Source organism: Montipora capricornis, chromosome 1, assembly GCF_036669925.1.
Source record: "Montipora capricornis isolate CH-2021 chromosome 1, ASM3666992v2, whole genome shotgun sequence".
Taxonomy (NCBI): Eukaryota; Metazoa; Cnidaria; class Anthozoa; order Scleractinia; family Acroporidae; genus Montipora; species Montipora capricornis.
This window is the reverse complement of record NC_090883.1, coordinates 24,720,042-24,732,541: the sequence shown is the minus strand read 5'-3', so window position 1 is coordinate 24,732,541 and position 12,500 is coordinate 24,720,042. Positions and strand designations below refer to the sequence as shown.

The window sequence follows — 12,500 nt, the reverse complement described above, 5'->3', positions numbered from 1 at the left end:
AATTTGAAGAGATTAAGAGCGTATGCAAGAAAGCCTTCAGCCTTGAAATTCTGAATGTGACTGAAGATGATGAAGGGGAGTATAGCTGTCACCAGAGATGCAGAACTTTTTATGGATGGTATAACCAATCAGATTCTATTAAGATGAAAGTATATTCTCCTTCTCCGACAACGAGTAAGAAATTATAAATAATTAACATTTTTATTAACAGTGTTAACGTCATTACATACGTCATTGCATAATTATCGCTTGCGTCGTCCAAGCAATACCCTACGAATTGCTTATTACGAAGCAAGCAATGCAAGGAGCTTACAACTCCAATACTAGGTCTATGTAACTGCATCGACGAAGCAATTTTTAGACAAGTTCTTAATTAATATTACTTGGCTTGCACGTGTGACCATTCTCAATCCCATGGGTATTAATTTCTCACGCAAGACTTGTGATTGGCTGGAAAGGTCTAGTTTTACGGGAAAAATCAATCTAAAAATAACTCTGTCTGCAAAAATGCCGTTGCACGATTATAGAGAAGTTGAACGCTCCTGAATCAACGATGAAATTATATATGAAATGGATCCCTCATAGTGTTCTGTAACCCATTGGCCATCGCCTTTACTTTGCTGTCCCAGCACCATTCCTCCTCAATTTGGATAGAAACGCTCATCAATTATGGGCTGGCAGGTCTCATTAAAAGTTATAACAATATAATCGTACATCGTGCAGTGGTTAGAGTACTTGCCTTCCATCAATGTGGCCTGGGATCGATTCCCGGATCGGACGCCAGATGTGGGTTGAGTTTGTTGGTTCTCTACTCTGCTCCGAGAGTCGATCCGAGAGGTTGTTCTCTGGGTAGTCCGGTTTTCCCCTCTTCTCAAAAACCAACATTTGATTTGATTTCAGTTGAGTTGAGGGCCATATTGTAAACTACTGGGCAACCAGTAAATATGAGGCCTCGTTAAATAAAGTCATCATATTATCATTACTAGTACAAATGTTGTATTCCTTGCAACCCTTAGTGCGTTTTTGTGAAATCGTCGATTTCAATCTTTAAGAACTTCTCAGTGCCGCTTGGGTGAATTGTCAAAGAATGCGGACAATTCATGACACAAGTCCATCACGTCCATCATGCTGTGATTTTACGGGCGTGGCAAATGACAAGATTAATCGAGTGCAAGCAGCAGCCTTGGTATTCAGCATCAGAACCATCTTTTGCTATTTCTGTATGGACAAACAGCCTTGCATTATTATTTTGTTTTTAACCTCTAAATTTACAAGCTAACAGTATACGAAATCTTAGAAATGAAAGTTAACTAACCTAGACTAAAGCCAACTTGCAAACTCTAATTAAGCGGCTAAAGTTAAGTTAATCTTCAAAGTACTATTTACAATTTATATAAAGTTCAGATCACCGTCAGCCCTCGTGCTTTCTCCAGGTTCTTGTCAGTCCAACCGGCTAATCCTGCAACCTCTTACAGCAAACCAATGAACGTTGTTCTTCTGTCTGTCCTCAAAACTTTCACTTTTATCACCGAACTTTTCCTCACAAAGCTTTCACTATCTTGGCCACCGTCGACAAAGGAGTACAGCGGTCGGTTCCTACCAATGACTCTTGGCACTGTTCTTTTTTTTTTCCTTTCTTAACACGTTCACTTACCCACTTTGGCTTCTCTCCGGGCCTCCTTCTCCTTCTTTAATTTCGCTCTTTCTCCTCGTCTGCCTTCTTCTCAACTGACTTTTTCCAACCGTAGCCAAGGCCTGTTTTTGTGTATTTATATACAACATTTACATATAATTAACACCAAAGTTTTTTTTTTCTTGTGCAAAAGTGCGGCTTACAGCTATTGATTACAGAGAATACGATACAAACTCTATTAACAACGGAATTTAAGGTATACAATATGTTATTACGTACTAACACTTCCAGAACTGTAAACCTTATAATTAACACCAATACTAGATAACACAACGCGACAAAACTATACATACTTACGAGAAAAAGCAAATGGGAATTTTTTTGCGACATGGTTTCACATCGATTCCTTGGTAGTCCATACTACTAATTGAGATATTCACTCTGGAGAGAAGAGAGAAGAATGGTGTTGGCTCTCTTCCAAGGTTTTGGCCAAGTATAAGTTGAGAGTGACAAATGCCACACTATAGTCTCGATAGGTGTAACTCTCAGCCTTGTCTTTCCATATCCAATATGGGATGTGGTCAAGTGGTCTGGGCAAGTGGCGATACAAACCAGTAGCTCACTAATTTCCAGATCCTCCCAATCTTCCTTAATTTCCAAAAGGGTTGGCCCATGATAGACAACGTCCGGGCAAAAGATCACAGAAGTAATCATACAGATCCCAAACCAAAGCGCAACGGCGATGGAATTAATCGTCAACATTCCTCCACCATTCCCGACTTCTCAGTTGCGCATCATGGAAGCTGCTACGGTTGTCACTGATGACGTGAGAAATTCTCTTGCTTAGGACACCTTGACAGTCTGTGTTTAAGATCGAGATTCTAGGTTTTCTTCTTGGCATGCACTTCACGAACGGAGTCATCCCTTTTGGATTCCGTGAGGAACCAGTGAGTGGCACGCACTTTTTTACTATAGATAATCACTTGACTTTGAGTGCAATTTGGAATAAATAAGCACGAGTAAGTTTTTTCAAAGACGACCAAAATTGCAAAAACCCGTAGGGTGAGTGCAATTTGTAGTCTTTGACAAAATTTACAAGTGCTTATTTATTCCATTGCAACGGAGAGTGAAACTTCAATATATTTTGCGACGGTCTCGTATCAGGCCATAGTATTCTAAAATTGCTTTTCACGCAAATTCAGAATCATTCGCTTGCACCTGTCGCAGTATTTGTAGAGCTTTTAGGTGAACACTGAGTAAAATACCGCGAACATACACTTTTTTTTATAAGAACATCTAATTTTGGGGCTGAGTCTGAACGTTCTTATTTTTTGCAATTTGACCCTGAATATGTTCTTAACATGTTGTTAAAGTTGTGTGATTCACTAAGTTCGCCGACTGTAAGCTGAGTTTACTTTCAATGTATCATGCAATATGATAACCACATCGTATCGCTAAGTATTTGAGTTGTCTTGTTAAAATACAGTTTTACATTTCTTTTACTTTTCTTTACAACACTCACAGAAACAACCAAACAAACAAGTGAGCAAACGAAATGTTCATAAATGACTCTCTGTCTAGTATGATGTTCTCGAGTATGTAATAAGATTTTCTTTAAATCGCAGCCTGAACATCTTTATAGAAACTCTGAGTGTAGCACTAAATCTCACACGAATAACACTCCGGTACTTACAACGCAAAGGAAATCTAGCAGAATGATCTGTCCATATTAGGTTTTGGGTGATTTTCTTGAACTGAAGTGTGCAAGCTTTTATGAAAAGGCCAATGTTTTCATGTTTCCAATCAAGAGTCCATTTGTTTCAACTCATTATGGTCGACTCCATCTTCAGCTATAAGACAACAAAACAATCATCAGGCCTTTAATTAATTGCATGCACTAACACGGTTAATTCTTGGTAAAGGAATAATGCGTTTGTTTTGGGTTTCCTTTGATACAAAGACGTTTGTTACTCATCGAAGAAAGGCAAGAATAGTGGGACAATAACATTTTGACTGAACTCATTACCTATCAATGCAAAGCACTGAAACAAAATTACGATCAATTTTCTACATTTTGGCAATTCATGAAAAGCTCTTTATATTATATGTACTGGGATTTTCGCATCAAATTTTGCTGTGTGAAAAAGCGTTTCGGAGTTTACTTCGACCAATCAGAGAGGCGAAACGAGTTTCTCACACGTGAAAAAATCGTTTCGTCCAATCACAAACCGCGGGCTTTTTCGCGGTCATCGCGGTCATTACAGTACCGTCTCAAACTAAACAAACTAAACTTTATTTGCTTACCAATTTGGGATTTGCTTATTTCGTTATTTTCAAACGAGCAGTTCCATATTTAATTAAGAATTGACATGTTTGCTATCCTTTGCACCAGTTATGATTTTTGATTGGTGATATTTTCACATGTCAATTTTAGTAAAGACTCAATTTTTCGAAGAGAATTTAATACAGGAGTTTTGTAATTATTTTAGAGAACCAATTAAGCGAATGTGAGAGAATATTTTAACACATATTAAATGAAAAGTGTTACAAATGAACCCACTGGGAACTTGGAAAAAATCCGAGCCCCAGATGGGATTCGAACCCACGACCCTCCGTGATCTAGTACGGATGCTCTAACCGCTGAGCTACTAGAGACTCTATTGTGAGCAAGGGTGAAATGTGGGTATTTAACTCTAGCTGCATCACGCAGCCAGAGAGTCAAATATCGACTGACAGCATAGCTCATAACTGCATCGCGTAGTCACATTGAGAGCATCATTGAACGATGCGGCCAACCAACCACCAAAGTGAGCGAATGTGAGAGAATGTTTTAACACATATTAAATGAACCAATTAAAGCTGGATAAATAAAAAAAATCTCAGTATGTATAAAATAAACAAATTACAGCATGGAAAGCGCTTTGTACGGGATTTTCACACTCGTTGGTTTTATATCAGAAATCTCGCTCGTTCGCTGCGCTCATTCGTTCGATTTCAGATACCTCACCAACTCGTGTGAAAATCCCGTACTCGCGCGCTTTCCATGAAGTAATCTCTATATCGTAAATGGCTACAGTAGTTAGTGAGTTACATGATCATTATAATATCATATCTTCAATTCTTAGTTGGTTCATGAAGCAATACCTTTAAACCTGATTGTTTATTCAACAATGCATATTTATTTAATAAACTTTTGTTTTCTTTGGGTCAGCTACTCCACTTAAATAGTTCACTGAAGTATTTGAGAGTGTATTGTTTTGTAATTAATGTCATAATTTGTACGTCGAGTTTATGTGAGAAAAGTTAAATTCAGTTGAACTACAACCTCCCCTTAAAGCACAATTTTGCTAACTTGTCTTTATGCTTAAGACAGATTTATTTATTTTGCGACCTGCAGCTGGGGCCCGTTTCTCGAAAGTCCCGAAAACTTTTCGGGCCCGAAAAGCCATCTGTGAAATTGCCAACCGCTTGTTTTGGAAAGCCGATCTTTTAACATGCTTTCAAGGTACCAAAACGAAAATTAACTGTGAAGTTTGACGAATTAAATGCTCTCCGTTCTTGAGTTACAAAAGGAATTGTGACAGCCGAGAATGGTTCGTAAAGTTCCGGGACTTTCGAGAAACGGCCCCTTGGTACCCAAATCTGTCAGTCTTTCTTTCCCTTCTAGGTGAATGGGTGATTGTTAACCGTTCAGGATCCCCAAAATATATCTCTCAGAACCAAGGGGTTGATATATACTGCGCGTTTAAAGGAAGGCCCCGACCACAAATAACTTGGTACAAAGACGACGAACCAATCATCAATGAATCGGAGAGTTTGCGTCATGAAGAACTCGAGCAGTCAGGAGAGGATGGCACCTTAACCACTTACACTACTCTCCACGTTCCGGGCCGCGAAGAATTCGATGGCGTTTATAAGTGCGCCGCAAACAGTAGTTTTAATAACAGCTGGTCGACGTCCAAGAATTCTAAAATACAAGTGAAATTTTTGTGTAAGTGGTCTCATATTTATTTTATTTATTTACATGTATGGTTCATTCAATTTGTAAAGACCAAAAAATAATTATTGTTTGGCTCGTCAGATTTGAAGTGGGCTTACATTAGAAATAGCTGGGACTTAAGAAAAGGATCATCATTATTATTATAAATTTGAACAATTTTATACAATTTTCCTCATCAACTTAATTTATGAGCATTTTTATCTTGGCAACGAAGATGCTGCCCTATAAAATAGTATTGATTTATGAGTGTTATTTTGTTCTCGTTTCGCCATTTGACACTATTTTCGCATGTAAATGGCCGTTTTTATACTAGAAACGCATAATTCTGCGTCTGTGAAGTTCGTCTGGTATGAAGACGGGAACAAGACGCATAGTGCGTCTGGGCAAAGTATCCACTTTAGTGCGTCTTCGAAGACGCACTTTACTGGAAAGTTCGTCCAGACGCAGTATGCGTCGTGTACCCATCTTTATACTAGATGGATTTAACAGACGCAGAAAAAATGTTCGCCCAAGTTCGTCCCAGACGAATTATGCGTCTTGTATAGTTCGTCCCGTTTTTACACTATATGGATAATACGTGGAGCGACCCATAATTCGTGTGGACGGATTATGCGTCTCTAGTATAAAAACGGACAATGATAAAAGTGAATGCACACTTTGAATTCTGTAGCCGAGAGCCAAGTACCAGTTTTCACGAATGCGTGCGTTGTCTAAACGGTTTCGACTGTAACGTGTTTAGGCAGCCTCAAACGTTTGAGCTTTGAAGGGCTAGTGGCGCAATTTTGTTAGTGATGTGAATTGATCGGAGTTTTTACAGAAAAACTTTGAGAATGAAACTTTGTTAATTCACAAAATCGGGCACGCATTTGTAAAACTGAACTTTCTTGTTTTTTATACAGGCAATAAAGACACTTCTATAAGAGCTAACACGCCGTTAGAGATTAAAGAAAATGCCTTAAAGAACATTGCCTTAAGTTGCTTGGTCAGATGGGATGCTAATGACAGGTGTCAAGGATTCGCTTGGCATTTCAAAAATAACTCGGTGTCTTTAAAAACAGATGAAAAGTATAAAATAGTGGAGTTCGAAGAGACTGACAGCATATGCTATGATGCCTACAAGCTCGAAATTACCAACATTACAGGGGAAGATGAAGGGGAGTATAGCTGTCATCAATCATGCGAAGATGAAGTTAAAGGATGGTTGAACAGCTCAGTCAAAATTCAATTAAAGGTGCTATCGGGTAAGGAACCTTTTTAGAGTAAATGAAAGTAACAACCATCGTATACTGATAAATACCTTTTATTAACCGAGTTTGAGGGATATCTTTGAAGGAAACGGAGAATGGAAATCCGGGGTCAGAAAATAAGGAACGGGGAATCTTTAAAAGCGAAAGTCGAGTTTGAGAGCCGCACTAAGGCCCGGGTTAAACGCCGTACTTCACATGAGCCGAACTCAATTTAACTAATTTACATGAATTAAGTTCATGTGAAGTACGGCGTTTGACCCAATTAAGTTCGACTGGTTTTATTTGGATCGGCTGAGGCGTTCTTCACGGCCACTCCAGACGGGAATAACGGCTGAAGATCGCCTTTGGGTCGAACGCCGATCTTTACATGAGCCGAACCAAATGCATAATCATGTTGATGTACGAGACAGCCTCGATCTCGGTTTTGCTATTTATTTTCGTGGTCAGTTAAAGTTCGGCTGAATTAAGTTCGACGTTTGACTCAACAGGCAAACTTAACTAGTTTGGGTCGACCTAAAGTGTAATTAGGTTCGGCTCTCATGTGAAGTACGGCGTTTAACCCGGGCCTAAGAGGCAGGACCCGAATGGGAACGGAACACAAGGGACATAAATGCAACTGAAAAAAATCCGCAGGAGAAATCTTAAAGGACCTCTAACTTACAATGTGGGTAGAGAAAAATGATCTTTGAATATAACGAACTATACTAATATAACTGTAGAATACGGAGCACCAAATCATTCAACGATAGCGCGCACAATTTTAGAGGCATGATAATAAATGTAATTTGTGATAATTGCAAATTAGCAAAAATTTCTATTTTACCGGCTCGTATCAGTGGCCCGGTGAGCCGTGTTACGAGCGCAGTGGTTTGTGGGATTTAGATTTGTAGTTTCCGGGTGTAAGTTGGCAAATATGTTGTACGGTCAGCCTTCGCCGCGTGCACAAGTCAAGTTTCGTTTATTGCGATATTGCGCTGAAAAAAATGTTTTGTGCCTTCGTTAGGCTGTACATGAGTAATAGTCTTTATTTACATTGTAAATAGTGTTTTTCGATTAGAATACCCTAGAGCCCTAAGGGTCACATCACTGCCTTGGTCGGGGGTACACGTTCCCCGATTTCTTTCCATCTGTTTGTTTTTTAGGGGTTTTCGTGTCCGGCTCTGGTGCATTGCTAAATAAATGGCACGGTGACGTGCTGGCCAACGCGTCCATATATCATCTACAATAGCTACGGTGTCCGGTTGAGTAATGGAGTCAAAATCATTGTATGTTTGGAATTTTCATTTTTCGTTCCTGGCAATGGACTCATCAGAAATTTTTTGGTTCCGCCAACTCGTCAAACATTTATAATTTATTTATACGCCATTTCGTAAGTCAGTCAAGCCACGAAGGCATTTCGCAATTTAAAATGTCGTCAGCGATGCTTGAGCACAAAAAGGTGATCGGCTGTCCGCTTGCTACGTATGAGTAATTATTTTCCTCTCAGCTGAATTGACCGGTCAAAAATAGGCTTTACCAGACACTAAAGGAGAAATTTAACGGTATAGTCTTGTCTTCAATCGAGAATATATTGTATATTTTAGTGACTTAAACAATTTGTTTGATTGCAGACATTTCAACCACAAATGACTACACTCCTGCTTCGATTCTCAAGTTAACGACAGGTTAGTGGATAAAATTCCATGAAGTTAACAACAATAACAATAAAAATGATTCTGATGATAAACGATGGTTATGATAACATTAATTTTTCATATCATTATTAGTTTACAATTATTGTTCACGAGTGATAACTACGAGCCTGCGAATGATTTTTTTAAGGCTGCTTTTAAGGTCAAAACCGGCATGTAGAAAAACTTAAACATTTGAAACTTGTAGCTCTCTTCCTTATGTGTGAAAATCATTAAAAGTGGCCAACGAGAAATCTATGTGATTTCATAGCATGTAGTGATGTTTGCGCGCGGGTGAGTGCAATTTGAAAACGTTAAGGTGGCCGAACACAGTTTTCGCGCGCGCTCTTTCTAATGCAATGCAGCGCGCGCGCAAGGATTGCAAAAAAATAAACATGGCTTCAATACAGCAACATTTTATTTGCTCAATGCTTCCGCTATCTGTACTATTTTTCCTTATAATTGAACAAAGTGTCTGATGGTTTTAGTCTTTTATGAGAAATGTATGTTAGAAAAGGTAACGATGCAAAGAACTCCGCCATTCACAGATTTTTCTTTGTTGTCGAAAGAACCCAGCTAAATGCATCGCATGCGTATAGTGAGTTAAAAAGTTTCGATTGAATGCAGAATAGCTTTCTCTGAAATACGCCTATCTCTCGAGAACCACTCGTGAGAATTTAACGAAATTTAGAACGAAAATACTTTAAGAAATAAATAACTGGAGTATTGAAAAAAAGTTGAACCTTAACAAAGGAAAATAGATATTCCAGTGAACCACCAACAAGGGATAATTAAAGATCTCTCTGTCAAATTATTGTTAAAAGTAGTGTTAACTTGTGAGCATCGTTAGAAGCCTGTTGCATGCAAATTATAACGAAAATCTGACGACTAGATTTTCTGCAAATTAACAAAACCGATTTTATTCAATTTGCCATGGCAATGGCATATACGTCAGCTTAACTGTCAAAAAACCGAAGTTCGTGTTGCTAACTTGCTTAGTACCATTTTTGGCGAACAAAGGATGAAGGGTTTTAGGGAAAAAGGTAAATGAAACATAGGTATCAAAAGCTGTGTTCAGCCACTTTACTACATCACGAGTGATCATAAATCACGAAACGCAAATTCATACGGTTTATTTATGATATACTCAGCAGAATCATTCCATCGCTTTCTTTCCATAGCCATTTCTGTATTGCACTCTATAACCTCTTTTTGCATTCGTCGTTGAACAATCAGAAACACGATATTTGTTGAGTATATAGTAAATATGGGTTATGGACCAAGCGTGAGGACAAGATGGCTGGATATTGGACAAGTGCTTTTTTTGCGTGTTTATGGACCGAGACGAATTCGAGGCCCATAAACACGCAAAAAAAGAACGAGGCCAATATTCAGCTATCTTGACCGAACAAGCTTGGTCAACAAAAGATTTATTATATGGGATAAAACACCAAAAAAATGATCTTTGATCTTGCGGGGCCAAACGAGAAATCCCGAGCGGGCGGTGAAGCTCCACTGATCTTGCACGCTCGGGTAGCCAATTACTGCGCGGGATTGGGTTTATCTTGCCCGCTCACTGAACTAGTCATATAATAAAGCAAGAAAAGCTTCAGGATTTCATCAATTTTTCTTGTTAAAGTTTTAAATTTGTTTCGTTCATGCGCATTACCGTGAGACTAATACTCCTCCTGTCTTTGAGGAAATCTATTTCCCTGTAAGGGGGCTTCCGAAAAATGTTTCCAATCGCTGAATGCTTATGTTCGACAATACGATATTTTGCTTCTTAAAAGCGAGATGAGAGAGCAATCGCCTTTGTATTTTATGTAATTAGAACTTTAGAAAACAGAACAACGAATTGTGGCATGTACTGACTTGGTGTTTAGTGACAGGATCTTTGCCATTTTCTCCAGTTGGCCGGATATTCAACACACCCCAAGCTACGAGCTCAGAAAAATGGATCCTAGCCACAGTGATCCCAATTGTTGGAGTCTTGGTATTTGTACTCTTGGCCGTTACTGGGTGCATCAAGAAAAGGAAGCCATATATCATCTTTCCAAGGCAATGTCCTCGTCTTTTGGAAGTCACGGAGGAAACCGCCTTTTAGATTAACGTTAAAATCTAGCCACAATAAAGAAATAGTTTGTAGGACTTTATCGTAAGCAGACGAAACTGAATAAGCGAAACGGACTTGGCCACTTCTGGTAAAGTTGGTGAAGCTAATCAGTCATTTTGAGACATGTCAAAACGTTTAGCGTTGGTTAAAAAAATAGTGTTCTACTCCATGAAATATCCATCCTCTTACCAACAAACGGTTTTTTGTTTGAGCATCCCACCCCACATCTCTTGTTATTCTGGTTTAAGTTGTTCTTTTATTTTTTGTTTGCTTTCCTTAACAACAGATTTGGCTCTATTAAGACCCCCCTCAAAACTGTATGGATAATTTCTGGAATCACACAATGCAAAACAAAAGCCTTCAAAAAGCAATTCTCTACCAAAACAAGACACCGTGTTCCCTTGGTTCATAAAGCAATGCTCGGGTTGAAAGTCATTTCAAAATATTAAATTATGGACAAATGGTAATAAAATACAATGATGTGATTTGTTCATTTTGACAATTGCAAATCGTGTCATGTATTAAAAACTCATTTTAGCCATTCCCTTGAATTGAACTGGCAATTTGAACATGTACCAATAAAACTTCTGAGAAGGCGAAACTGCAAGAAAACAAATTACGTTGCCAAAATAATCATGATCACCTAAACAAAGAGACTGACACGTGCATGTAAAACTCGTATTTGGCTTCTAGTTGGCCAAAGCTGCCCTTAAAAGCCCTTTAAGGTTTTCAGTCCTTTTTTTGAATTCTGCATGCCATAACAAGAGATGTGGGACATCGGCTCACAGTCTTGGCGATGTTTACCTCACCCCCATCAAAACACAGTACTCTTCTGTATTATATAACTACTAAAATTTTCAACTTTTACACTATTAGACTATGTGAGAATAAATAGACGGTTTTAATTAATGCAATGTTTACAGTTTGTTTTTTAAAGCTTATGGAGAGAACAACATGCATAAGAAACTAGTAATACCTAATTGACAAAAAAACACGTAGCAAGAAGGAAAAAAAATGGCTAATTTCTAATTCACAGCTCACAACTACATTGTAGAACTTCAGTGCTAAAGACAATAACAAACAAGTTAAGTTATTCAAATGAATGAATGGCCACTTATTTTGATTCAAATAGTTCATTTCTGCAGTTCTACTCACAATAAAAATGACATTTATAAATAAATGTACTCTGATGTTTTACTGTTGTATTGTAAAACTTTGCTTGCCTGAATATGCTCTTATCTCAAACCCTTTCAAGCAATGGGTTCATTAAGTTCACTGGCGTAACAATTAATTCGTAGTGTTTCTATTACGCGTTCCACTGGGTCGTTCACTTCAAATTTCCCTTCGTCGAGTGTTCCACAAATGATAACTTCCAAGGAATTTGCAGTGACCAAAAGGACTAAACAGTAAACGGAAAGGTTAACAACTGCAAACATCTTCTCTATATTTCTTCGCCTTACATGCGAAAACACTGAGAGCTGCACTGCTACGATGGCTAAAAATTTCTTCCAGTTCACAGTGCAAAGAGCTGTCAAGGTGTGATATTTTTCTCTCAAGCTCCCTCAAGACCTTTACTTCGTTGGACGCTTCAAGTTCATGAGGAAACCTTTCACTGGACAAATCTTTGGCCCGCTTGCTGTTTCTTGACAAGTGGTTTTTCAACGTTTTAACGGCGATTCAAGGACTTCTTCTTCTCGCTGCTTTTCCACCACGGTAAGAAGCAGAGGTGTCATCTTTTGAGGGCATATTTCGCTCGATGGCTAAACATCACAAAGCTTACGCTTTCTCTCTTTTACTTTGCGGTATGGAATTACCTGAAACATTTTCCGAAATTCCT

At 38.5% G+C, this 12,500-nt stretch overlaps 1 protein-coding gene across 1 annotated transcript in view; it reads left to right on the top strand.

Annotated features, from left to right (window-relative positions):
- Nucleotides 1-11,843, top strand: part of LOC138032732 (MAM domain-containing glycosylphosphatidylinositol anchor protein 2-like) — a 24,320-nt gene extending 12,477 nt beyond the window's left edge. Inside the window, exons 4-8 of the mRNA XM_068880475.1 lie at nucleotides 1-174; nucleotides 5,301-5,624; nucleotides 6,533-6,874; nucleotides 8,491-8,544; nucleotides 10,461-11,843. The exon at nucleotides 1-174 is cut by the window's left edge and continues 177 nt beyond it. Coding sequence (XP_068736576.1) covers nucleotides 1-174; nucleotides 5,301-5,624; nucleotides 6,533-6,874; nucleotides 8,491-8,544; nucleotides 10,461-10,654 — 1,088 coding nt within the window. The 3' untranslated portion in view covers nucleotides 10,655-11,843. The remainder of the gene's footprint in view (nucleotides 175-5,300; nucleotides 5,625-6,532; nucleotides 6,875-8,490; nucleotides 8,545-10,460) is intronic.
- The last annotated feature ends 657 nt before the right edge of the window (nucleotides 11,844-12,500 follow it).